Source organism: Lasioglossum baleicum, chromosome 9 (assembly GCF_051020765.1).
Source record: "Lasioglossum baleicum chromosome 9, iyLasBale1, whole genome shotgun sequence".
Taxonomy (NCBI): domain Eukaryota; kingdom Metazoa; phylum Arthropoda; class Insecta; order Hymenoptera; family Halictidae; genus Lasioglossum; species Lasioglossum baleicum.
Genome location: NC_134937.1, coordinates 17,086,983 through 17,111,538, shown reverse-complemented (window position 1 = coordinate 17,111,538; position 24,556 = coordinate 17,086,983). Strand labels below are relative to the sequence as shown.

General features: G+C 39.4%; 2 protein-coding genes across 2 annotated transcripts in view; one reads left to right on the top strand and one right to left on the bottom strand.

Annotated features, from left to right (window-relative positions):
- LOC143211986 (retinoid-inducible serine carboxypeptidase) overlaps positions 1 to 19,682 on the bottom strand; it is a 55,290-nt gene extending 35,608 nt beyond the window's left edge. The window contains exon 1 of the mRNA XM_076430200.1: positions 19,184 to 19,682. Within this exon, the coding sequence (XP_076286315.1) occupies positions 19,184 to 19,289 (106 nt within the window). The 5' untranslated portion in view covers positions 19,290 to 19,682. The remainder of the gene's footprint in view (positions 1 to 19,183) is intronic.
- LOC143211980 (uncharacterized) lies at positions 19,374 to 24,256 on the top strand. Its single transcript, XM_076430186.1, has 3 exons — positions 19,374 to 19,530; positions 21,793 to 21,896; positions 22,355 to 24,256. The coding sequence occupies exons 1-3, from the start codon at positions 19,507 to 19,509 to the stop codon at positions 23,964 to 23,966; spliced, it is 1,740 nt and encodes a 579-aa protein (XP_076286301.1). The 5' UTR covers positions 19,374 to 19,506; the 3' UTR covers positions 23,967 to 24,256.
- Positions 24,257 to 24,556: the final 300 nt, after the last annotated feature.

Below are 24,556 nucleotides of genomic sequence, written 5' to 3'. Positions count from 1 at the left end.
ACAATAATCACGTTTTTCAACTTCTGTGGATTATAATAAAATCATTAAGGGGTTGTGCTCAATAAAAAGCTTGAAAAAAGTAATTTTCGCGCGAAACAGGTTTCCAGCTAATTCCAGCGGCCGTACGAAGGTGAAACCTTCCCATACAGATCTACATTTGCATAAAAACCGTACATACCCGCATTGTAAATCATAAAGGTATAAATCCACGGTCTAGCGACTCGCCGATTCCTCGTTTTCTAGAAAAAAAACAAAGGATCGCATTGATGCGGCTTTATCGGCAAGATGGTCGAAGGATTAATACGTGATCTGCGGTTAAAGGTAAATGGAAGTCGGTCATGAAGACGAGCGCACTTCTCTCTGTCTTCCTCATTACCTCGACCTTAATAACAAACATCGGTTCCCCTACTTTCTTCCGCCACGATCTCACGGTAACTTTAATTCACGATGCCCGCGCGTGAGATAAGGAAATCCGCTTTCGATCGTCCGCCTACAGGTGGTAGCAGCGACTTGAAACACCTCGACAAGGCTAAACTTTTGCAGTAGGTAATGGTCACTTCAATTTGCTAAAACTGTTACATTTAAGGGGATATTCTGATTTTTGAGACTGCTTTTGATACAATTTTAATTTATTTCAGGAAAACTATCTAATTTTTTGTATTGACATTTTGCACACATATTTATTGTTGTTTGAAGTACTTGTGTGATTTTTTAAAAGTACAAAAATACTCGAAATGTCTTTTATAGATATAATAATCGAATAGTTTTTTATAGAATATGTTTTGCAAAACATGTGTCGACAGCCATGAGCATGAATGTAATATTATGTTTAAAGTTATGGTCCGAATAAAAAATCAATTTTACCCTTTGGCAAATCAAATTCAACCTTTTGTAAATACAGTATTTTTAAGTAAGTTTTTGTGGAAAAAATCAAATCAAATGTTAATTAATTGTTAAGAAATTCAAAATTTTATTTATTGCAAACTTTTACATCAAGCAATTACCAATTCATTAAATTTATAATCTATGGAAACTGCGTGTAGATAGGTATATTCATTGTAGTAATTTCTAATTGATAAATTTTAGAATTGAGAGTACATATGCATTTATTGAAGCGAATTGAGTGTTGAGTCTTATGTCACACAGTCAATCAGTGCCTAACTTAATTCACTCAGCACTGAAGATGCTTTCAAGTGTAATTAATTTTAAATATTCGGTGAAATCGATTTGCAACAGGTTGAATTTGATTTGCAAAAGGGTGAAATTAATTTAAAAAAGGGCGAAATTGATTTACAAATAAGTGAAATTGATTTGCAAACGGGTGACAAAGGCGGGGTGTAAAGGCAAAACCTATATTTACGAAATTGTGGCACTCTGAACTTTTAAATTACCTATTTCTTAAATATTTTTCGGCCTTTAACATGATATAAAAATAAGAAAAATTGACAGATTTGGAAAAGGGTACCTGCGATAACAGCATATGTGTTGGAGATTATCTCAAAATTTCTAGTTAATTCATCTTACAAACCGGAAGAATGTCAACAAACCACTAATACCACATTTGAGAAGGTAAATAAGACAAAAATGACTGATTTTTAAATTTTCTTTGCTGCGCGTTTCTCCTTTTACGCTGGCGGCATCCTTTGGGAAAACTTTGCAAACTCGAGTGACCCCTACTGTACGTCGAATAGCGTGCAGCGAGCTTCGACGAAAAGCTTCGTTTCACACAAGCATCGAATTTTTCCGCGGAAAGTGAAAGTTCCGCTGCTCGTATGTATATATTCTAGATACGGACGCTGTCGGGCTCAGAGCTCGCGCGATCGAGGATCGAGCACGACTACGTTAGATCGCACAAGTACTCGGCCATCTTGGGTATTAAATGGATTTTCGAATTATGGATGAGTAGACTGTGGATCTTTATGCAAAAGACAAATCAAAAAGAAAGTTCTTAACATTCTTAAATTTGTTTAATCTTCCTGCTATTTTAAATTTTACTCGCACAAGTTTCTTATAAATCATCGCTAGACGGTGGATCTTTTTATGCAAAATAAAAATATTCCATATCGATTGTGAAAAGAAGGGGCTGGATAAAAATTGTTTTCATCCCTTAATACTTTTGATATATTGAAATAATAACATTCTCAGATTTTTATAATCTTTTACTATTCTGTATTTTACCTAGCCAATTTCTTCATAAATGCATAAAAATCCGCAGTCTAATAATCACAAAATATATGATGCTTAATAAAGCTGCATGCTCAATAAAAATATCGTTACTCAAGTAATAATTTTATTTTCATTGAGCCAAACTAACCGAATGATTTGATAATAATACTTAGAGATCGATAACAATGGGATCGGTTTTTTCGTGTTGATCTATGAAGAACACTTTTCAATTAAGCCAGGGGCCAATTCGTCTAATAGTTTAAAACGATTTAAAGAAAACTATGGGCAAAGTTACAAATTCTTTTGTTGCTTAACGAACAGTTGTCAACAGTGGAAATCTGTTGACAACTGAGAGAGTTACATAAATCATATTTAATAGTGTCCATAAATAGTACCGCTTGGACCACCATTATCGAATAAGAAATTTATGAATAAAAGGTGTTGACAGCTTCGTAACCAGAAGCTCGTAAACGTTCGCTGAATTGCTTAGATATTTAAATTTCTAAGGTGCCAAACTTTCTAGGTAGGGGGAAGTACTTGAACGAGAGGTAACGGAGAAAACAATGCGATTGTCACTTATTATTTATGTCACGCAGGAGCTATGAGAACGGAAAATTCCTGAATCTTTTAAATTGATTATGTGAAAATTCTAATATTTTGTAAAATTCCACAGACCTAATATGTTGATTCATAATTCTGCAATTTTTATCTGTTTTCCTTGACTAATATTCTTGCTCAAGAAACTTTAAAAATATTTTCCTGTTACATATACATTATCAATATTCTGTTACCAGAAATTTATTTTTCAAATCATTTTATGAAACGACTTTAGTCTAATTTGAAAATGTTTTTATATAAAAATGGTCAAAAGTAGAACGGACAAAAAATGTAGAATTGGTATAATAAGCAAGGCTGCTATAATAACAATGCATAAAACATTGCAGATCTTTTCTTTGATTCTATAAATTATTTCGAACATTGCTAACAGAGAATATTATTTGTGTCTAAATTATTCATTAACGTTACCTGCATCGAAAAACACTGTTTCTTTGATTATATAAATTATTTCGAACATTGCTAACAGAGAATATCATTTGTGTCTAAATTATTCATTAACGTTACCTGCATCGAAAAACACTATTGGTCAATGGTATATCATTAATATGATTAGTACATCATTAATGGTAATAGTAATAGCTTTATTGCGATGAATCGAGTGTCCTTGCACCCTCGGTCTATTCGTAGCGAGTCGAATGATCGAAAGTTGTTCATGCTTTATGTATGCCGCGCCTCTGGGGCATATACGATCACATGTATTACCCAATAGAAAGTGAATCGTTCGTACGATTTGCAGCAACTTGTAATCCACAGACATCATTAATGGAGTCATGACCAGACCAGACAATGCTCGTCGTCGTTCTGTGGTTTCGATTGTTCTGCGTTATTGATCAATTAATTCGTCAAGCATTCGATAAGAACAGTAATCTTTGTAAATTTCTCCGTTATTATGAAATTGATAGCTTTATAATACTCGATTATATAGTTCGTCATTTTCTACGATGTTTGAGTTGTAACATTCAGTTCTGAGTTTATCGCAGCAAACACGAGTTTTCCAGTGCTTCGAATTCTTTAGCAATGATGCAGCCATCTGAATCTATTCGATTTGCAGAATATTAATTGATAATTCGCATACTTTCTCGGTCTACACCTCTATCACTGCACGGTGTGACCAGGAATTGGCCGAATGCTTCCGTCGAAAGTCGGAGATTACCATGTCGTTTTTTAAATGATTGGTCATTTTTCGGACGTCTATGCAGAAGGCCACTTTCACATGAAGATTGCCACGAAGACGAGCACAAGGTTCAACTATGTCTCTGTCAATCTATTTTTTGCCTCGCCGTGAATCTCTCCTTTATTTCGTGACTCTATTCACCTTTTTTCTACCTTCCGTATTTCTAGAAATCCAACATTAACTTCACAGTTCCGGTTTCGTGAGCGATTAAGGTTTTATTCGCAAGGAGAGTGTGCGTAACCTTCTGTAAATGCACTTTAAAATACATTGTGAAAGTGCTAAACATTTTTGGTTTCATTTGTTGAAAACATGTAAAAACGATGTATGCAAAAAGGGCTTGGGGTAACGTGTTCAATTGTGCTTCACAAGTTTAGACTTTGGAATTTTTTAATTCTGGAGTTCTGCAATTTTTGTCGATTTCCCACGTTATAAAATTCTTTTTTAGGATCTTATCTAATGAGGATCTTATTATAATGAGAGTTCTAAACTTCCAGAAACTTAGAATTCTGGAGGACAAGAATTCTAGAGTTTCAGAATCGAAGTTCTAAATTTAGAATTTCGAAGTTCTAAAGTTTTACAATCTTAGAATTCCAGAGGTCTACAGCTCTAAAATATTATAACTCCAGAATTCTAGAATTGTAGTTTCAGAGTCGTAGAATTCCAGAGTTCCAAAGTTCTAGAAACTTAGAATTCCAGAGTTCTAGATTTCTGGAGTTCAGGAATTGCAAAGTCTTCGAATTCCAGAATTCTAGATTTCTGGAGTTTAGAAATTGCAAAGTCTTAGAATTCTAGAGTTCTAGAGCCTCAGAACTCCAGAGTCTGAAAGTCTCAGAGTTCCAGACCCTCGAGAGATTTAGAGCCCTAGAATTAAAAAATTCTAGAGTACTAGAAGCTTAGAATTTCAGAGATTTAGAGTTCTAGGGTTTTAGAGTCCTAATAATTTCGGACTTCCCATTTTCCCACTAAAATTTTCGAATGCAAAATTTCAATCTGAGATGCACTCATGCATCGCAACGGTTAGGCGAAGGGTATAGAAGTGTTACGTGAGCGGCGAAGCGAATAGCACACTATTTGCTTTTACACGGTACGTAACATGAAATCATCTGTAACGTGAATGAAACATGCAGGTCAATGTGTCGGATAATGACGGCCTCGGAACGCCGCCTATTAGAAACGTAATTTCACCTAGATAACGCGCATCGTTGGATGCGGATCGAAACAATTTTCACTTTCGAATTGGGATCGAACGCATCTTGCCTGGCCAGTCATGTGCTGCTCCATGTCACGTCACTCGTTTCTCATTCTGCACCTGTTATTATGTTTTTACATCGATATTATACACCTAACCCAGACCGTGCAGTATTACGTACTGTGCCCACGCAATCGGCAGTGAACTTCAACTAGAAACCATGAATTTTAGATCACCGACCGGTTTGTTTGCATTTCTTTTCTACTTCGTTTACTTGTGCTTTATATTTATTAAACGTCGATTTTCAATAGTTTCCATAAAATCGTCAAATTCAGTATGAACTATTTCCGAAACAAACATTTCATTCTAAAGAGAAAATTTTATTGGTTCGCTGTATTCTAACATAAATAAGACTATAGCCATTACTAATATTAGGCAGCAGTGCAGCAGATTATAAATTCCAACGGAGTGCCAGGGTTAACAATGACTTTATTTAAAGCTTACAGTAGTTTGAGTCTGTTAGATTGTATTGACTCTAGTAAGTACGTCATCTTCAATGAAAGCGAAAAATGACTGGCGAAGAACGTTCCTCGAGCGTCCCGAGATTTCCAGCGAAGCCTTTCGCAAAATTTCGCGACATGCAAACACTCGATCGGATCAGAATTTCTAGATCAAACCCATTAATGGATGGACGTCCCGTGACATCGAATCGAGATTTCACTGGTCGCGCGGGACCATCATTGATTACAGAGTCGAGAGTTTCACTTTCGAATTAGAGTCGTCTCGAATGCATCGTCCGCGGACGATGGGACTCGCGCGGCACTTTAACTATACTCATCCGTGTCGGTACCGGAAGTCCTCGACTTCCTAGCCAGTGTCTTTAAAAATTGGCCCGAGATGGACAACAGAAAAAAATCACCACGGGAAAATTCACAGAGCCTACGGAAGAGTTTCCGGCTTGACAAGCCGACATCGTGCACGTCGTTATATAAGTAATTCGCGGATTTATAATCTTGCGGGAACATGAGAAAAAAGCCTGCGTCCGCTTGCAAATCACGCGAAGCTTATGCATTATTAATGAGCGCCTTCCAGAGAAAGCGATCTTTTGTCCCCGGTCTTTTTCCGGAAATTCTGGCCCCTATGCTCTGGTAAACTATGCTGACCTCTGATAAACTTGAAAGGGAGATGGGCACCCATTTTTTCGGTGACTCCGAGTTATGCAACGATTCAACTGCATCTATTCGATCCATGGATCACATTTCTCCGCTGTTTCCACAAAGTAAGCGTTCTGATAAAAATGATATATCAAGCAATTGGATAACAGTAGAATATCTTTGGAGAGATTGTATCAACAATCAATTTATCATCAATTTTCTAAAACGTATTTTTGAAGGTACTTCTTGTAGATACGTTAATCTTTCTAATACAACAATTGAATTGAATTGCCAGGAACTGTGCAATTAAATGACCAACTGGGTCAAAATAGACCCAAAATTGTTAACTGAAATTTTAAATGCATGAATCCATTGTGGATCTTCATGCAAAATACAAATTTGCTGTATCAATTAGAAGTTGAAGATACATGATTGAAGATTCATTGTTACAAATGCATGAGAATAATAATAATAAATTAACTCATTCTCGTTATAAATGCATGAAATCCGCAGCCTATAGATGTCTGTCCCGTTTATAGATATCAAGATCAACCTCTGATTAACGCATCAGAATCCAGAATAACTCGTTCAGCGGCTTGAAGGTCTGGTAAATCTGAATTAGAAATCTGTTATGGTAGGTTCCTCTGGAAAAATTGGTTTAAAAAAGCTCGTACACCCGCATGAGCATTCTCAGCGCGTCTTAATTGGCTCGATCAGGCGGCTGCATCGAAAAGTAGTTTCACTCCCGACCTAAAAGGTTCGTCACCGATGCATCTTCCAGCTCTCTACTCGTTCGTTACATTACAGCGGAAGCATGATCGCGCGCTTGCTCGTTTACAAGTGGGGAACCCATTGCTCGTGCATCAGTCGCCTTCTCCTGCACTTGCATCTTCGTGGCTACAGGATGATGCACACGCACAGGGTGTTCAATTTTACATAAGGCATCTCAAATCATGAGTGTTATAAACTTCCTTCAAAGAAATTTCATTCTAGAACTTTCTTCTTCTGTGTTGTCAATATTGACAACAAATACAATAAATGTAAATTTTCGTTTTTCTTTTATGAAATTATAATAATAATAAATCATAATATACAATGAAAATCATACTGCAAGAGATTAATGAATTTCGTCAAATTTAGAATTGTTTTGTTTTGTGTTGTACAGATCATTTTTCTAATACATTTTTTGCTTGTCACGAAAATAATGTATAACAGGGAATATAAGAAGAAGCAACAAAAAACGATATTCATGATGACAAATCAATGTATCAAATAATAATAACAGCAATGATCTATAAGATTAATTATAATCTTTTTCAAAGTGTGTAATCTTCAAATATAAAAAGACAGACATGAACGCAGGCTTTGCTGTATAATTAAATCGTCAAGATCGCCTCAAGACGATGCCTTTAACGAGGTTATTAAATTTCTACGGAGCAACAAGGAAGTTCCTCGGGGTCGTGCGTTTTACATCGTCGAGTTTACGTCAAATTGCGTTTAGGACTTACAATTTTCGTTCAAGCGACTTTCACGGATACACGTCCATCATAATCGACGATTATGGAGATATTCGGAGTGCACATTTCAACCGGGACACTCTGTACATGATGCACCGCGACCATGACTTTCCCGCGAAGGAAGTCTGCGCGATGCAGCTCAGGAACCAGGAAAGAAGAGACCAACGGAGTCGCACGGGGAAAGAGCGTTCCGGTGATCTTGATGACCTCGAGGATGCAGAGGATTCCTTCCGACGCGACGTCGGTCCGTTATTTTCTTGTTTGCACAAGAATTTCGAGAACGCGAGATAAATATATTTTAATGATGTTTTATACAAGTCCCCGTTTATTGTATTCTCAAAATTCATGGAACTTTTACCGGAGGAACGGAGGTTTCTCTGTGCGCGCCTCGTTTTGGTCAACTCGACTATCAAAATGCCATAAACATCCCGCAGTCTACACTGTAATGTTCCGCTTTTTCGCTAATGCATGATCCGTTGTAAATAATCCTTATCTCGATGTAAAAACTCAACTTCGGATGCTGTCTATTTTATAATTACCATATTCATGCGTTCTGGTACGCACGATTTGCGAGACGAAGTTTAAGAGAACGGGAATTTTACAAAGAGCGATACTTACGTTGTCCACAAAGATGAAACATCTCGATACCGTGGGAGGAGAGTGTATCACCGATCGCTTCCCGCCTGTAATATATTCTACACGTTGTACGAAATGTCAAGGGGTTAGGTAGAAATTCTCAACCCGCGAGCTGGAAAATTTATGCCTGCCGATGAATTACGGTTTTTGCTGCGGTGTTTTAAGTCCAATAAATATTCTTCTGACGCCTACTTAATTAACAAGATTTGCACCGAGATACCGGTGTTACGCTTTAATTAAAAGCGACTTCGACAGCTTCCACTAACAAATGAAAGTACTGTTACACTTCAAGTAGATAGTGGATTAACTTTTTGCAATGATAATTGAGAAATAATCACTCCACTTATAAATCATATATTAGGTTGGCAACTAAATTTGGGACATTTTGTTTCGTAATTCTTTTATTGCATCATTATAGCCTCAGTGACCAGTCCTTTTGAACTGTATATCATTGGAAAGCTCAGAATATTGTGGTTAATTTGATATAAAATACTCGTGCTTAAAAAATGTACAGGATGTTCATTTGAAAACTTTCCAGCCGAATATCTCGAAAAGTATGAAAGGTATTAAAAAGAGGGGGTAGTATCAGTTTTTTATTTGGGTGGCGTTTTATAATAAAAAATATAGGTTTCCATTTGTAAAAACAAAGTTGACCTTGAAAAAGCCACCCAAATAAAATACTGACACCGCCCCCCTCTTTCCCCCTCGAAATCCTTGGACACGTGTTTTTCACTTTTTTAATACCTTTCATACTTTTCGAGATATTCGGCTGGAAAGTTTTCAAATGAACACCCTGTATATAAACGACTTTGTTTGAGAAAATGTGGAGAGATCGCGAACTTAGTTGTCAACCTAATATTCCTAATTACCTAATTCTTCCTAAAACCTAATTCTTAATTGTTCAGACATGACAATTTTCTAGTTATATTACTCACTTTTCAACACCTTGGAGATTTGTCGAAATAAAATGGTGAAGACATTCGAAACCGAGAATGATCGATGCGGTCCGCCATTTTGGTTCCGTACTCGAATTCGCAGAACAATTACCGACGAAAATCAGCCAAGGTACACTAAACAGCAGATATCCCACAGCGATTTGAATAACGTTTCCTGCTCAGTGAGAACGTTCTAGCAATCATAGAGTCGTTATAATGTGAGAAAGTTAATGCCTGCACACCAGGATTGGCGATTAGCGTATCCTAACACTCTCCAGCGTGAACTTTGACAATTTCGTCTTCCGGCCTAGGCCGTCGCTTTTCTTTGTTCATTCCGCGTCAGATGCATGAGATCTCATCCTCCTTCAAATCCTTCCGCGATCCTAACAAACCACTTCCGTTTTCGTGTGCATCCGACTGCCACATACGTGAGGGCCATTGTGTTTATGGTACCTACGTAACGCCGTGCCAAGAATTCAAAGCGAACATGTGCAAGCTGGTGCCATATACCCGAAGAAAATCCAAGCAATTCACTTTCAAACGAGGATGCGACAATTAACGGTTAACACTTTCTAACAGGAGTGAAGGATCAATCGTTGCATAAGTAATAATAACTGTAGATTTTTGTGCATATGTGACATTCAGTTTTTTAAGTTTACTTTAAAAATCATTTCTTTACTTTTACCATACGGAATTCCTTTTTCAATCATATTGTCTTACTCTGGACTTTTGTAAAATAGTTTTTATGCTTTTATAGTAAAATTGAGTAGATGAAATTCAAAATTGTTGGAAAATTGAAGATGTCAATATATGATATCTCCTCTATTATAAAATCATTGAGGGAATAAATACCACTCAATTTAGTTTCCATTTCTTGCAATCGATGCAGACAATTTTTATTTTGCCTAAAGACCCGCAGTCTAGTAATAATGATAAGGAATTCTTTATTTAGTGAAATTGGCCTCAGTCTGGTCTTCATAAAATAATCTGTAAAAGTAAAAGTTTGCAAGATGCACAGTGCAACAGCGATGTTTTTGACGCTAACATTCATCAGGTTTTATTTTTAATGATCGACGTTATAGCCACTTGTCATTCACTTTCTACACTGCACGATTCTAAGTGTTTCTTTAGCAGATTCAATTTGTATCGGTCTGTCCCAAGAAGAAGTACTTTTTTAAAATTTAATTCGATCCTCATAAGTCACGCTTGTTCCACGGATTAAAATTTATCTGGGCGCCTTGACGCGGATAACATTAAACGTTTATGGTAGCTATACACGTCTCTAACAAGCGTTGAAAGTGAAAGTTATCTAAAATTTATAAGATCTGACAGCGCGAAGCTTCTTAACAGTTATCCAATTGTACACGCTTCTTTCAATTAACTAGAATGATTTCGAGAATTCTAAGTACTGTCTTACGATTTTCTCTATTTTGTACATCTTTCACTCTGTTCGAACCTTAACATACAGGGTGTTGTATTTCAATTATTCGATTGAATTTATTCAATCCGATTATCCATAAATTAATGCATAAAAATTATTATATAATAATTGCATTAAAGATATTGTTTTCTGGAGAAGTGAAAACCGGTGTCAGTCAGATGTGTACCAACCGAATTTTTAAGGTCGATTTCTTCAAAATGTCCGATTGTATCGCCATCGGAACGATACCCTGTATTTTTCTGCTTGACGCCACGGATTCCGGAGATGAACGGGCGAATGCCTTTCACCGACGCGCCCACTTATTAATAGCGAGCAATTCATTCTGTTTCGAGAGGGAGGAGGCGTCGCGATCCTAAATGGAATGACGAGATGGAGACCAAAGTCCAGAGCGAGGCTGTTACATCAATTGGCTCGCGAGTACTCGTTACTTTCACTTGAACTCCGAAACCAAACGGATGTCCCGAGGTACCGGGGCTCGGCTGTAACATGTGTAGACGCAGGCGAACGGACGGACGGACGTCGCATGCCGAAACGAATTCGGTATAATGAACGAAAACATCGTCGACACGCTAATCGAACACTAAACAGCTCCCTGCTTGAGTAACGCAACATTCGACAGCCGATCGTCGATGTGGCACAACAATTACGTGTACCAAAGCACGTTTCTACTAATCATAAGCTTCGGTAAATCTTCAATTAAGGCGGTAGACTCGTTTCCAGGATCGCAAGGCTGCCGGATTCGCGTTCTCATTTCTTGATAATACAAAAATGGGGGTTTTCAGCAGTCAAAAATGGTAGATGAAAGATCGAACTAGGGCGCTATCGCCGTCAAAAGTCCTATTTTTTCGTTTACGAGACGTAATTTGCATTATTCGGAAGCATACAACTCCGCATGTAGCTATTTTCATAGCTACAGTGGGTGTACAAAGTATTCGTACACCTTTAAAATACTAATAACTTTTTTATAATTATATCAAACGACCTGATTTTTTATAATCAATTAGAAGCATTGGTTTACGAAATGATATGCAAAAAAGATTTTCAAAAAATTATAATTTTCGTAAACGTAGAAATAAAACTTTTGAGGGCGATAGCGCCTTAGATCGATCTTTTGTCTAGCGTTTTTGACTACTGAAGAACTCCATTTTTGTTTTATCGGGAAATGAGAACGCGAATCCCGCACCCTTGCAATCCTGGAAAAAGGAGTCTAATCCCTTAACGTTTTATCATATGCTGCGTGTCGAAGCTTGAATATGATTAATTTGTTATAGCTACAAAATAGTCTGTTGTAGTGCGTACAACATGGCAAGGACGAAACATTTTTAATATTCAACTTCCACGTTTGTCTTTACCATGTATACGTTGTCAGATGCATATTTTTTTAATTTAAATGTCCAGCCTTTTATAGGATTAGAAAAAGCACTAATCATCTGAAATCTAAAATGGAATTATATATTTATTGTTGCACTAGAGCAAGTGTAAAAATTTTTATACAATACATTTTTTCGTGAGTGGTTAATTTAAATTGTTTTTATGATTTTTTGACCACGAAGTGAATCCGCCGCTGTTGCAGCAGCAGCGAAATGGATTCCCGCGAGCATTAATTGGCGAAAACTGTGAAAAGGCGTTGATTGTCGATGGACGGCGGGTGGTGGCGATTAGGTAACACGATAGCGTTTGTTTATATGGTCATGCGAACGTGCGTGTACACGCGTAGGTACGTGTGTTCCGACGAAATCGCTCCGGGCGCCTTTCACTCGCGCGAAATTACGCGGGCAAGAAGTTTGAGGCTTTCAAAAAACGGCTTTAAAGAATTACCGGTTAGCTGCGTTTATGCAAATACAGGGTTTCATGGACTCGCGAACGGAAGCTGGGAACATAACAGGCACTCACTTAAGAAAACAAAACAAAAACCTTATTTGATTAACGACAATCTGCACTTCTGACGATTTTATCACTGCTACGAATAGATTCGTTCAAACTCAATTTTGCATCAAGCATTTTCGTTTTACTACATACATTTTTTAACCCGTTTTGAAGCTAATCCTTTCGCAATTTGAGGATCACTCTTTTTACGGTTCAGATGTCCTCAACTGTAGCAGGTGTTAGTTTTTTATGGTAGAAAGTGAAATACCAGGTCCATTCGTGATGCAAGAGGGAACCGCGGTCGCGGGAGATCTGTATCGCGGGCAGAATAGACGAGATAAAACTTTCTTTTGTACACCCGCTTGCTTCACAGATTTTTGTCTCGCCAAGGTGAAATTTTGCAGTTCAACCTCGCGTGGGCTTTTCGCGAATCATATAATGACAAGCAATGTACAAGCTGTTTCATAATAAGCGAACATGACGTCGGAAATTAATGAGTCACGGGAGAATGTCCTCAGTCACGTGTTTGTTCTGTTTCGCTGCTCCTGAGATTCTGCGACCCGTGCATCTTCATACGCATTAATTTCCAACGAGTCCCCTTAATTTCGCATGTTAATTAGTACGATTTAAAAGCGCGCGGATCCCATGAACTGCTAAGAACGTGATGGTTCTTAATGAAGTTATTAGTGTAACTATTGCGCGGTGTTGTCAATGTTCACGTTCCAGTTCTTAACCATTATCTAACAAGGAAACGTTTCTTTGTTCTCGGATGTGACCTAAATATCGAGGAAAAAGGTTCGGAAAGCGGAATCGGCAGGTATGTCGAGGGCCGAGTCCTGTAGAAAGCGAACCGCAGGTACTGTGCCGAATAACTGGAGTGCAAACACTAACTTCTCGAATGTCTTCGTCTTTTATTTGCCGTCACGCCTTTGAAATATTTCAAACGCTAGTCTGTCAAGTTCGGCCCACGCAAACGGCTTGTGTCACACAGTAAACACACATTGTTTCATTTCTATCCGTTTACGTATCTACGTAGCTATCCGGCGCCAACTGGCCGCCCTTTTTTACAGGGCGACTCAAAACTTGCGTCCAATCACATTTGGCATTTATGATAAATGCGTTGTCCATTTTTATGCATTTGTAGAAAATGTATATTGTACATTTGTGAAGAAAAATTGTCACAACACTTGCCACAAAATGTCACAAAATGTCGCAATTACAGCTTAATCAATCCCGAACCTAAAGAAAACAATGCTATCCGGAAAAAAAATTGACAAGATTTTCAAAGAAATCCAGTTGGAGATAGAAATTTTTTCCATCAATGTGATTATTATAAAATAGTTTACAAAAATTGTGAAAACTTATTGAAAAAGCCGCACACTAACAACTGCAATTAATTATAATTAGACTGCGGATCTTTATGCAAAATAAAAATATTTTGCATTGATTGTGAGAAGCAAGAATAACATACAAATTGATTTCATCCCTCAACGACTTTGCTCGTTTAAAAGCAACATTACAAAATTCTTGAATTTTTAAAATCTTTTGCTGTTTTATATTTCTGTCCAATCAATTCTTCATAAATGCATAAAGATCCGCAGTCTAATTATAATATTCAACGTCAGTCAAAGAAAGTCTTCTTCAGCAATGGATTCTATGCATTTATTAGAAAACGGAGTGGGTGAAATCGAAAATAGTGAAAATATTAAACGAACGGATATCAATATATTATTTTCGAAAATAGAATTGTGATGCAAGATTTGTATTTTGTCTAAAGTTCCAGTCTATTCATGGGCATAGAGTCGCGACGGAGGATAAACGGTAAGCGAAATTCGAGGAATCGAGACTTTCAGGAGGCGCCTAATCCTTTCGCCGGAGGGAAATAGTTATGTCAGGTGGAAATATCCCGGATACGATGAAAGGTGAAACGTCCACGACCGGCCCGGATCGTTCGGGCCTCTTGAATTCGAAAATCTGGAGCACACGGTCGGATGATTTACGCGCCAGAATGGCGGCGAACGTATCCTCACGGTTTCATGAACACCCAGACGTCTCGTTCTCTAACGTACAGCAAAGAATTCACTTTCATCCGCAAACACGTATGCGTGTGTCGATGAAATTTAACAACTTATCGCTTCTACGTCGACCAACACACTCGAGACAGAGCTTGCGAGCAACGGGACAAACACCGAAGCCATTTTTCAGCTTTCTATCTTTTTACAACAACTTTTAGGTTATCTTTAACTGCTTTACTTCGAACCAGATCACTAGAGTCTGGATGTCCACGACAAATAAAAATTTTCTCCATTAACTGCGAGATGCTGGAGACGTTTGTATCTCTTCTTGATCATTACTCACCATAATACAACAGTTTCTTTGAATTCTTTAAACATGCTTACAGTTTCGTATTTGGTCTATTCACTTTTTGAATAACTGCATAAAATCTGCAGTCTAGAAATCACTTTATATATACTTTATTAAATAATAATTTATTCCGTCTTGTATATGTTTAATTGACACACGCTGTGTCTAACATTAGCTTTCTCTATTTTGTTTCACCGCCAATCATCAACAAGTAAATGCCCAATCTTTAAAATTAGTCCAGCTTCTTTGCATAATATAAACAACAAGGAAGAATGTGTTAAGTCAACACACAAAGTAATACCTGTGCAATAGTAGCACGGTTATTAATGTAATCGGCACGCGGAGCCGTCCTAGTCGTCCTGGATTCTGCTTATAGCGATTCTACTTCGATTTCCAATGAGATTCAATTTTTTAGTAACCTCTGCGGTAAAAGTGCACGAGGTTTCAGTATTTGTGCTGCAAATTTTCTTCTTGTCGGCTATCGTGCTTTCACTCGTACAGGCATCTACAATTTACGAGCTTTTCAAGTAGAACCCGACGTCGGTTGTAACCTCCTTGTTGCGTCGTTCAAGACGATTCAATCTCGCGAAAGTTTCCAGGGTCGGTGTAGCAGCTCCTGATCGACAAACTTGGACTCTAACTATGCTCCGAGGATTTGCATTTTCCTCGCACGGAAATCGGTTAATTCCGTACAAGCACGCCATCCTATGCGCCGCGATTATGGAGGGTCACGCGATTTTACGCGATCGTTCCGACGTAAACGGTAACTATAATAAGTCGACCAAAAGTTTATGGAAATATGCTATCTTGCGGGGAACACTTATGAACACTGGCTACAAGTAGTCTTATTTCCTTCACAAGCATTATCGGTATTAAATAAACTTTTCATTAATGTTTTCGGCGCATAGGTTTGATCCAATTTTAACTAACAAGCACAATTCTGCAAATTTTAAAATTATTCTCAACGTTGCACGTAAAGAATGTTCTACTTCGTCAAAATTAAAGAAGATATTCCGGAAGTCGCACTTAAGTTAGACACGAAAAATTTCTCAATCAAATTTTTAAGATTCTCCTTTGATTCGGCCAATATTTCATAGGTTTGATTTTGGGCGTGTTACGAAATTATGAAATTGTTACAAACCGCATGCCACAAATTCTTTCTTCCAGGGTCAGCGTAATCGAACTACGACGACCTTGTGACAAAGATTATGCAAGGGATTACGCGTCTCGTGTAAAAATCAACGTATTTAACGAGCAATAAAATCGCTGGGATAGAATCGCACGCGTTTCAGTCGGAAGCTATCGTACGCATGGGCTGTCCGAATGTGTAATTAATGAAAGGCGCGCCGTTAGAAATCCTACGAACGACAGAAATTTATTTCCACTCGGGCGCCGCGCGCCTGTGATTAGAAGCAACAATTAGTTCCGTGAGTTTTTGCATAGTACGGCTCGGGGCTCGAGGTGTTTTTGTACGGACACTTTCGTCACCGTGAAGTTCGTTTCTCCGTTTAATTGGGATCGTGGAATCGGGGTTTCGTGTGTAGGACGCGCAGGAGAAAATAGTTCTTCTTCCGATTCATTAAAAGTGCCATAATAAGACAGTTACGTTTTCGATGTTCAATCGAGTTTTATCCAAAAGTCTATTTTCAAAACAATTTTCATATTTTAATGTTGAAGGACAGATTTCTGCTTGTTCGTAATCAAGATTGAATCAATTCAAATCGAGAATGAATTGGAAAAATATTTCTCAAGTGTGTGATGGCCGGACTGTTGATTTTTACGAATTTATAGTAAATACCAAACTGTGTAGTCATTAGAAGAAATACATTTTAATGCAACCCCTGTTTCTTATAGTTGACGTGGATCATTGTTGTATTCACATAGTGTATTCTAACACAGAAGAAGAAAGTAAATCGAGAAACCATAAAAAGTGAAGTTTCACATCAGCGCATAAATAGCGAAGTATTAAAGATATCCTGTTGCTTTAGAGCGGTTAAATAGATTATTTACGGTCGCTCGAGACTCAAAGAGTTCGATAGAAACGGGGAGATTATATCTCGCGAAAAAAAGCGTTAAAAGTAGGCGACTCAGTCAGTATGCAAATAAGAAGCTTACTTCCGAGGCTCCACCGAGAGTTATACAACTTTCTGCAGTTCCGTGTCCGATTCCGGCGGCCATCGACATCGCTCCATTTCTTAGCTATTTATTTACTTTAGCAATAACTCCGATCGGAATTCGCCGGCGCAAATGGTGAACAAGATTTCACCATCGCTTACGAAACAGCCTATGACAACAGGCATACTGTAAGTCAGCTATCAGGAGCGATACATTGAATTTTCTCCTCGTTATCGCCCCGGGGTATTTTTGGGGGTCAATTACTGCACGGAGAGGGCGCGCGTGAAAGGAAAAGCGACGATGGTCCAGCCCTGGGGGCCAGCCGGAAGAGAAACTGCGGCAGACCAACACCCGTTCAGAAATCGATTAAAATGTTCGCGAGATGAGAAGAAAGAAGTTTGGGCAGAGAATAAATCGTCGAATTCGATTCCTTTCCGACTATAAGCGATCTTTGTGCTCTGATCTGGAGCACGAGAAGTATAACCTTGATGCATAACCTTGCCGCGCCATGAACTTCGCCTTCGCTGGACAGGATCGCGTAAATACCCACGGGGAACGAAACCGCTTGACTCGCTCGACCGGATCGCGTTCCCGATCACTTTCTCCGGAACGATGGGCCGCCAAGGTATAAAGAAAGATCGTCCAGGTTCGTAGGAGGTGGACACTGCCGCGGAGGAAGGAGAGCGGCCCCAGCGATGGCACCGAGTTCCTCGTGATCTCTAAGCAAGGCAGTGTTGTCCTTAAGAACAGTCTGATGAAATGTCTAGGTCCTCATTTATTCTGGAAAATTTTCCGGAAAAATGTGGTGGCAGTTTCATGTCGAAGAAGAGCTATCGTAGCATACAACAATGTTGTGTTTGCGAACACTCCAGAAATCGACGTGACCAGGTCCTCATTTCTTTTGGATGGCCTTTCGGAAAAATAAAATCTTAATTTCTCGAGTAGGAAGAGAACCGATTATCTCGTGGTCACTAATCAAATCAATATTGTCCTCGAGAACAGTGTAGCTGCTGAGCTAGGTCCTAATTTCTTCTGGAAAACTTTTTGGGAAAATAAAATATCAATTTCTCAAGGAAGAAGAGGACCACCTCGTGGTCCCTAATTATGACAATATTGTCCGCAAAAACAGCCTAGTTGCTGAAATGTCTAGGTCCTAATATTTTCTGGTAAATCTTTTGGAAAAATAAAATTACAAAAATGGGGAATACTTAGGAAAGAGGAAATAGATCAATTTAGATACCAAATCTGTTGAACATTCTATGGAATTGAAATTTAATTTTTGAATAATATGTAGTTATAAACATTCTGTAGATAGGATCGTTATTTTATGTAGCAGTGTTGAGTACCTTCATTAATTCGAATTAATTCGAATAGTATAACGATTATTATTGTTTGATGAATCATTTCAGCTAGGTGATCATAGCTGGTATACACATTTGCATTTCGAGTATACATTTCTTTTCGCGTAAAACTCAAATCAGGAATGTCGTGTATTTCTCCGAACCTTACACGGCAGACGGCGCCATTCATTTGCATGAAATACTGGACAGAAGAATTACCTAATAAATATTACAGTTTAGTGTACCCAACCTCTGGTTTTGGATATCATTTAAGTATATGTATTGTATAATTGAATCAGAATATTTACGATTCTTTTCTTTTACATCTTAATCTCGTCAAGATCCGGCATTTGAAATTCACACTGACGAATATTTGGTATAATAGATCATCACATTCCATAATAAAAATGGTATATACGAGTCGTTTAATGCAAAAATAGTGCAAGACAAAACAGTTAACCATCGTATAATGAGGAATTAAGTAAAAAATACCTAATAAAAATATTGAAGGATGTTATTTTGTGCAAGCGCCACGGTAAAATTATATTACAATTATTTTATTTAACGGTTATTAAATCCACGAGGTGTCAAACCAAACAGACGAATATTGACCTACACCACTTTCGCATTAAACTTTTTGACTGTGTTGTGCGGGGGTCTAGTCTCACCTGTTGATTGAAGAAGTGTTTCAGCTGGGCCCGAATCGGACCCATCGCTTCGCAACGCAGGTACGAGGTTTCCGTAACGCACGTCCGCTGGGACCGCCACCACCATCACCGTCTTCTCCGAGCGTGCCTCCTCCACTTGGTCAATTTTACCACCACCTTCACCACCTGGCCCGGGCACACCACTAGCAACCTTCCCAACCGGGGGAGAATACGCGCCTATATAACTACGGCGTTCCGCTGATTGGACGAAGTAAGATACGTTTTCCTGCACTTAGGGAACAAGAGTACGCGGCCCGAGCCCGACGGGCGGCATTGCGAGAAATATGAGGATCCGCTCGGGATGCGCGGTCAGTTCACTATATTCAAATAAGTTTTTTCAACAATCGTTCTCGATTATTCCGTTCGCGAATCATCTCTGTCATCATCCGCGTCCACGTGCTCGCTCCTCGAACGCGAAGCGAAGGCATCATCCCGGTATCATTTATCGGTACCGTTCTGGCACGCGGAACACGGCGAAGCTTTGAGACATTGTATCTGGAGTAAGTACAGTAATGTCTCGATATATGTGAGAAACCACGGAACCGACATGTCACATACATCGTCTACTATTCCATTCCTTGAAAGCATAGCAAGTAAACAAAACACTAGACACTAGAGTATCTGTGAGACACTACTAATCACTAAAGACAAAACTAAATATTATTTTGTGACACTTTTACTAACGTATTCGTGACATTGGAATATATTTGCTTGATTAATTCGCGAGACACAGTGGAACCTCGATTATCCGAAACATTTAGTGGAATTCTAGTGGTCGGACAATGTAACAGTTGTCTAGCTACAGTGCTAAGTTAAATCTTTATTGATTTGTATAATAGAGCATGTCGTATCTAGACATGTAATAATTGAGAATTTATATATATCATCGGATACGAGGACCTACTAAATCGTTAATTGAACAAGCAAATGTGACCCAAATTGAAACGTCACAAATGTGTTAGTAAAAGTATTACAGACAAATAATCAAACACAAAAAACTTTTGTCATCGGATTAGCCTTGTCTCATTGATATTTCTTATTTTTTTTTATCTTGTAACATTTTTCGGCCACTTTCGGTCACTTTAAGGCGTACCTAATTTTTCACAAATATCGTGCACACATGGAGACATTACTGTAACAAGTGACTCGATCGACAAGTGGCTCATGGTTCTGTCGATGTCCCTGCTTGGAAATGGTACCTTTCTCATTCTAGTAATTCGCCGGGTACTCCAGATACTTTGTTCGAAGAAATTATAATAATCTTATTTTTCATTGAATTTTCAGGACACAGTTGCCATTCGTTGCCATTTTTATTTCGCTTCGTTTATCCATTCAGTGTCTGTTAGAAACTGAAACGATTATCAGGGAATTCTGCAATTCTATTTGTCTAAACATACCACTTATTCCAATTCCAATTCTAGAGTTATAAATTATCATTTTTTTGTATTCTAGTTGACGCAATATCTGTCAATTGTCTTTCGTCACTTTTTTTGGCCACAGTGGTAACTTCTTGATACTCTCTGACGAGTACATTTGTTATTCCAGCATCATTCTGTTCCTATTACATGCCTGTTTCCTTATTCGAGGACAAACGTACCTCCCCGTGTTTCTTGAGGGCAGTCGTGATACAAATATATTAACACAAATCGGTGAAACCCGTTGCGAAAATTTGGAGGTCGGGCTACCGTATTTCGTTCACGAACGACCACGGGAACGTTCCAAATCGAAAGTCTCTCTGTTTTTGAAAACTGCTCCTCCGCGGAGAATCGTAAACGCCATTAATGCGCGAAAGTACTCACTTTCTTTTACTTTAAATTCCAAACTTTTTATGTAGACTGTCACACCGTAATAGAATCCTTTTTTTGTAAGCGTTTCTAAATGTCGAGGTCCAATGTTTGAGGTCCAAAGGCAATTTTCGCTTCCACTAAACTTTATCGAATATAAATATTCTATATTAATTAACTATAATGTCTGTATACATCATTTTTGTTCATTTTGTACACTGCAATTTGAGTCTTCAAAAAATTCAAAATTCTTCAATAGTATCATGTGACTTATACATTCAGGAAAATTTATTAAACTGAACCAATAATATAAATTGTTTGCCTTTTAGTCATTGCTTTAACTTGAAGAATTTCTCTTCAACAAGTTCGACACGTGTTTAGATATTTTTTAAATTGTTTGTAACGTTTCCAATTTTGAAATCTCTAGGAAAATTGTTTCTAGCCGTAGACCGGAAATGAGGCAAGCGTTCGAGAGTAGAACTGCAAGGTTCATTGTGGCCCGCTGTTTATCGGCAAACGTATAACTTGATTATCGATCAACAGCGAGTTTCGAAAGCGACGAGCCGCAAGCGTAGCTCGCTTCCAACTGTTTCAATAAAAGAGAGTGATTCTTTCGACTGGCGCAAATAAACTGGTGTGCAGAGGCTTAATATATACATGCGCGTTCGATTTGTCAACACCGTAACCAAAGAAGAACTGATGGTGTTGAACACCTCATGTGTTTACTGTCACTCGTTCGTCGTTCAACAGCAAAACCCTACAATCTCCGCGCAATTATGTTCACAGGCTGCACTAGTTGTGCTACTGCAGGCCGTTCTTGTGGCGAGCAAAGCGTTAGATCAGAATCAGTTGCAGCAGCAGTCTCCGCAACAATCTCGACAGCAAGTACCGTACGTATTCTTCGTTAATTAAAGATCGACATGTCCGTAATTACAGTGAGGTGTCCATAATCTCGCGAGAAACGTATTGAAACTTTGAGACGTTCTCACATTTGCTGGCAAAATTTGTATGTTTGTATTATTAGAGGACAATATATTGGTCTGACAATGAGTCTTCATTGTTTGCGAAATCAAATTCTTTTGGGAAGTTTACGTCGATGCACGTACGAGGTGAACAAAGCAGTGCATACTCGAGTTAATTAACTTCTCACTGTCTTAATTAGCACGGGAAAGGCGGAGACAATAAACAATTTATCTCTGCAGATATCCATCGGGTCAGGTTATAAATAATTTTCGTTTGAGCACACTAATTTTGTTTATCGCCGTAATAAATAAGTTAATTATACGTTCGCTATTATTTGCCATGATTTTATTGTTATTTTATTAATGATCATTACTCTGTTTTTCAGATATGGAACAGCGGCCCAGAAGAGATGGGGCGATGACTTGGGTGGCGGCCACGGCGGTGGTGACTTTGGCGGTTACGGTGGCGATTTAGGGGGTGGACACGGCGGTGGCGACTTAGGGGGTGGACACGGCGGTGGCGACTTAGGTGGCCTCGGTGGTGGCTTCGGCCATTCCGGTGGCGGTGACATCGGTGGTGGTTTCGGCCATTCCGGTGGCGGCGACCTCGGCGGTGGTTTCGGCCATTCCGGTGGCAGCGACCTCGGCGGTGGTTTTGGTCACTCTGGTGGTGGCGGCGACCTTGGCGGTGATTTAGGCCATTCCGGTGGCGGAGATATCAGCGCGTTAGGTCATTCCGGTGGCGGAGACCTCGGCGGTGGTTATGGTCCTTCGGGTGGCAGTGGTGGCGGCGGAGGCCTCGAAGAACATCACGACGATCATCATCATCATGATCACCACGACCAGGGCTATTGGAAGAAGAAGCTGATCTGGAAGCCAGGCTGGAAGAAGATCTGGAAGCCGGCAAAGAAACAGATCTGGAAGCCCGCGTGGAAGAAGATCTGGAAGCCGATCTGGGTGCCGACGCAGAAGGCGGTGTGGAAGGAGATCCAGGTGCCAGTCTGGAAGAAGTACTGGAAGCCTGTGTGGAAAGAGATCCAGGTGCCTGTATGGAAGGAGATTCAAGTACCAGCTTGGAAGAAGATCTGGAAACCGGTCTGGAAGCCTATCCAGGTGCCGGCGTGGAAGGACATACAGGTACCCGCGTGGAAGAAGATCTGGAAGCCGATCTGGAAGGAGATCCAAGTTCCCGCGTGGAAAGAGATTCAAGTACCGGCTTGGAAAAAGATCTGGATCCCGGAATGGGTCAAGGTCGGCATCCCTGGCGAACATTACCATGGTAAAGATCACCACGGCTGGGAGTACACGAGCCACGACCTTTGGAAGAAGAAGCTGATTTGGAAACCGCTGTGGAAGAAATACTGGAAGCCCGCGAAGAAGCAGATCTGGGTGCCTGACAAGAAGCTGGAGTGGGAGCCAGCCTGGAAACAGATTTGGAAGCCCGCTAAGAAGCAGATTTGGGTGGATGACAAGAAGCTAGTCTGGAAAGAGGAGTGGAAGCAGATTTGGAAGCCATCGAAGAAACAGATCTGGGTGCCTGACAAGAAGCTCGAGTGGAAAGAGGCTTGGAAACAGATCTGGAAGACGGACAAGAAGCAAGAGTGGGTCCCTGATAAGAAGCTTGAGTGGAAGGAGGCCTGGAAGCAAATCTGGGTGCCAGCCTGGAAGGAGATCTGGGTGCCTGCGTGGAAGAAGATCTGGAAGCCAGTTTGGATATCGGAATGGTTCCCGTCCGAGGACCACCATCATCATCACGGATGGGAGGATCGGAAGGATAACCAGGTTCAAGGTTCGCAACTTGTTCCGAACAGTCCCGAGACAATCTCGAAGCAAAACGGCGCGGCCCGACAGCGTCAAGTAGACGAGAACAAAATTAGGTGGGACAGATCATCGAAACCCAGCGACAAAGGCCCCGGTCTCAGCCAGGACCTGGTTCCGCCGCCGTTAACGACTAAACAAAATGGCACGCCGGCGAATTTCGCGTTCCCCAATCATTAAACACATCATCGCCCCCCCCCCCATAGGATGCTTGTACAAAAGAGTTGTCCGAGATAGTATTGTATAATAAGCCGCTGTATATATTACCGTAGGTCTACAATAAGTTTTAGAGAGTTAAGCGTTTCTCTTCGATTAATCGACTGACACGACCCTTTCACTATCTCCTTCGACGAGATCGACTCGTATCTAACGTGTCCTTTATGTATAGTCTTCTTTTTATACGATGTTGTTGTTACCCTACTTTGTTAACCGATGCCGTTGAGAATAAAGTTAGTGAATATTTTGTTAAACGCTGTGTTCCTTCGTGTGTCCATCTTCGTCGAGCAAAAGCGACCTTTTCTTGAACTCTTCAGGGGCGACGCTCGGATAGAAGCAAGAAGTCGACGAAAAAAAATGTCTTCACTGAAACCTGTACATAAAATGTACTTCGTTATGAATAAGAAGATATTGTTGGAAGTCACTTGCTGGTAACATCATTACTACACATTTACTAAATCGTATGAAGAGTTGGACTCTAAACATCAGATATCTGCAACATACTCTTTCAGGTCCCTTTGCATTCCTTTAGACTGTTCAAACCTTTTTGCATT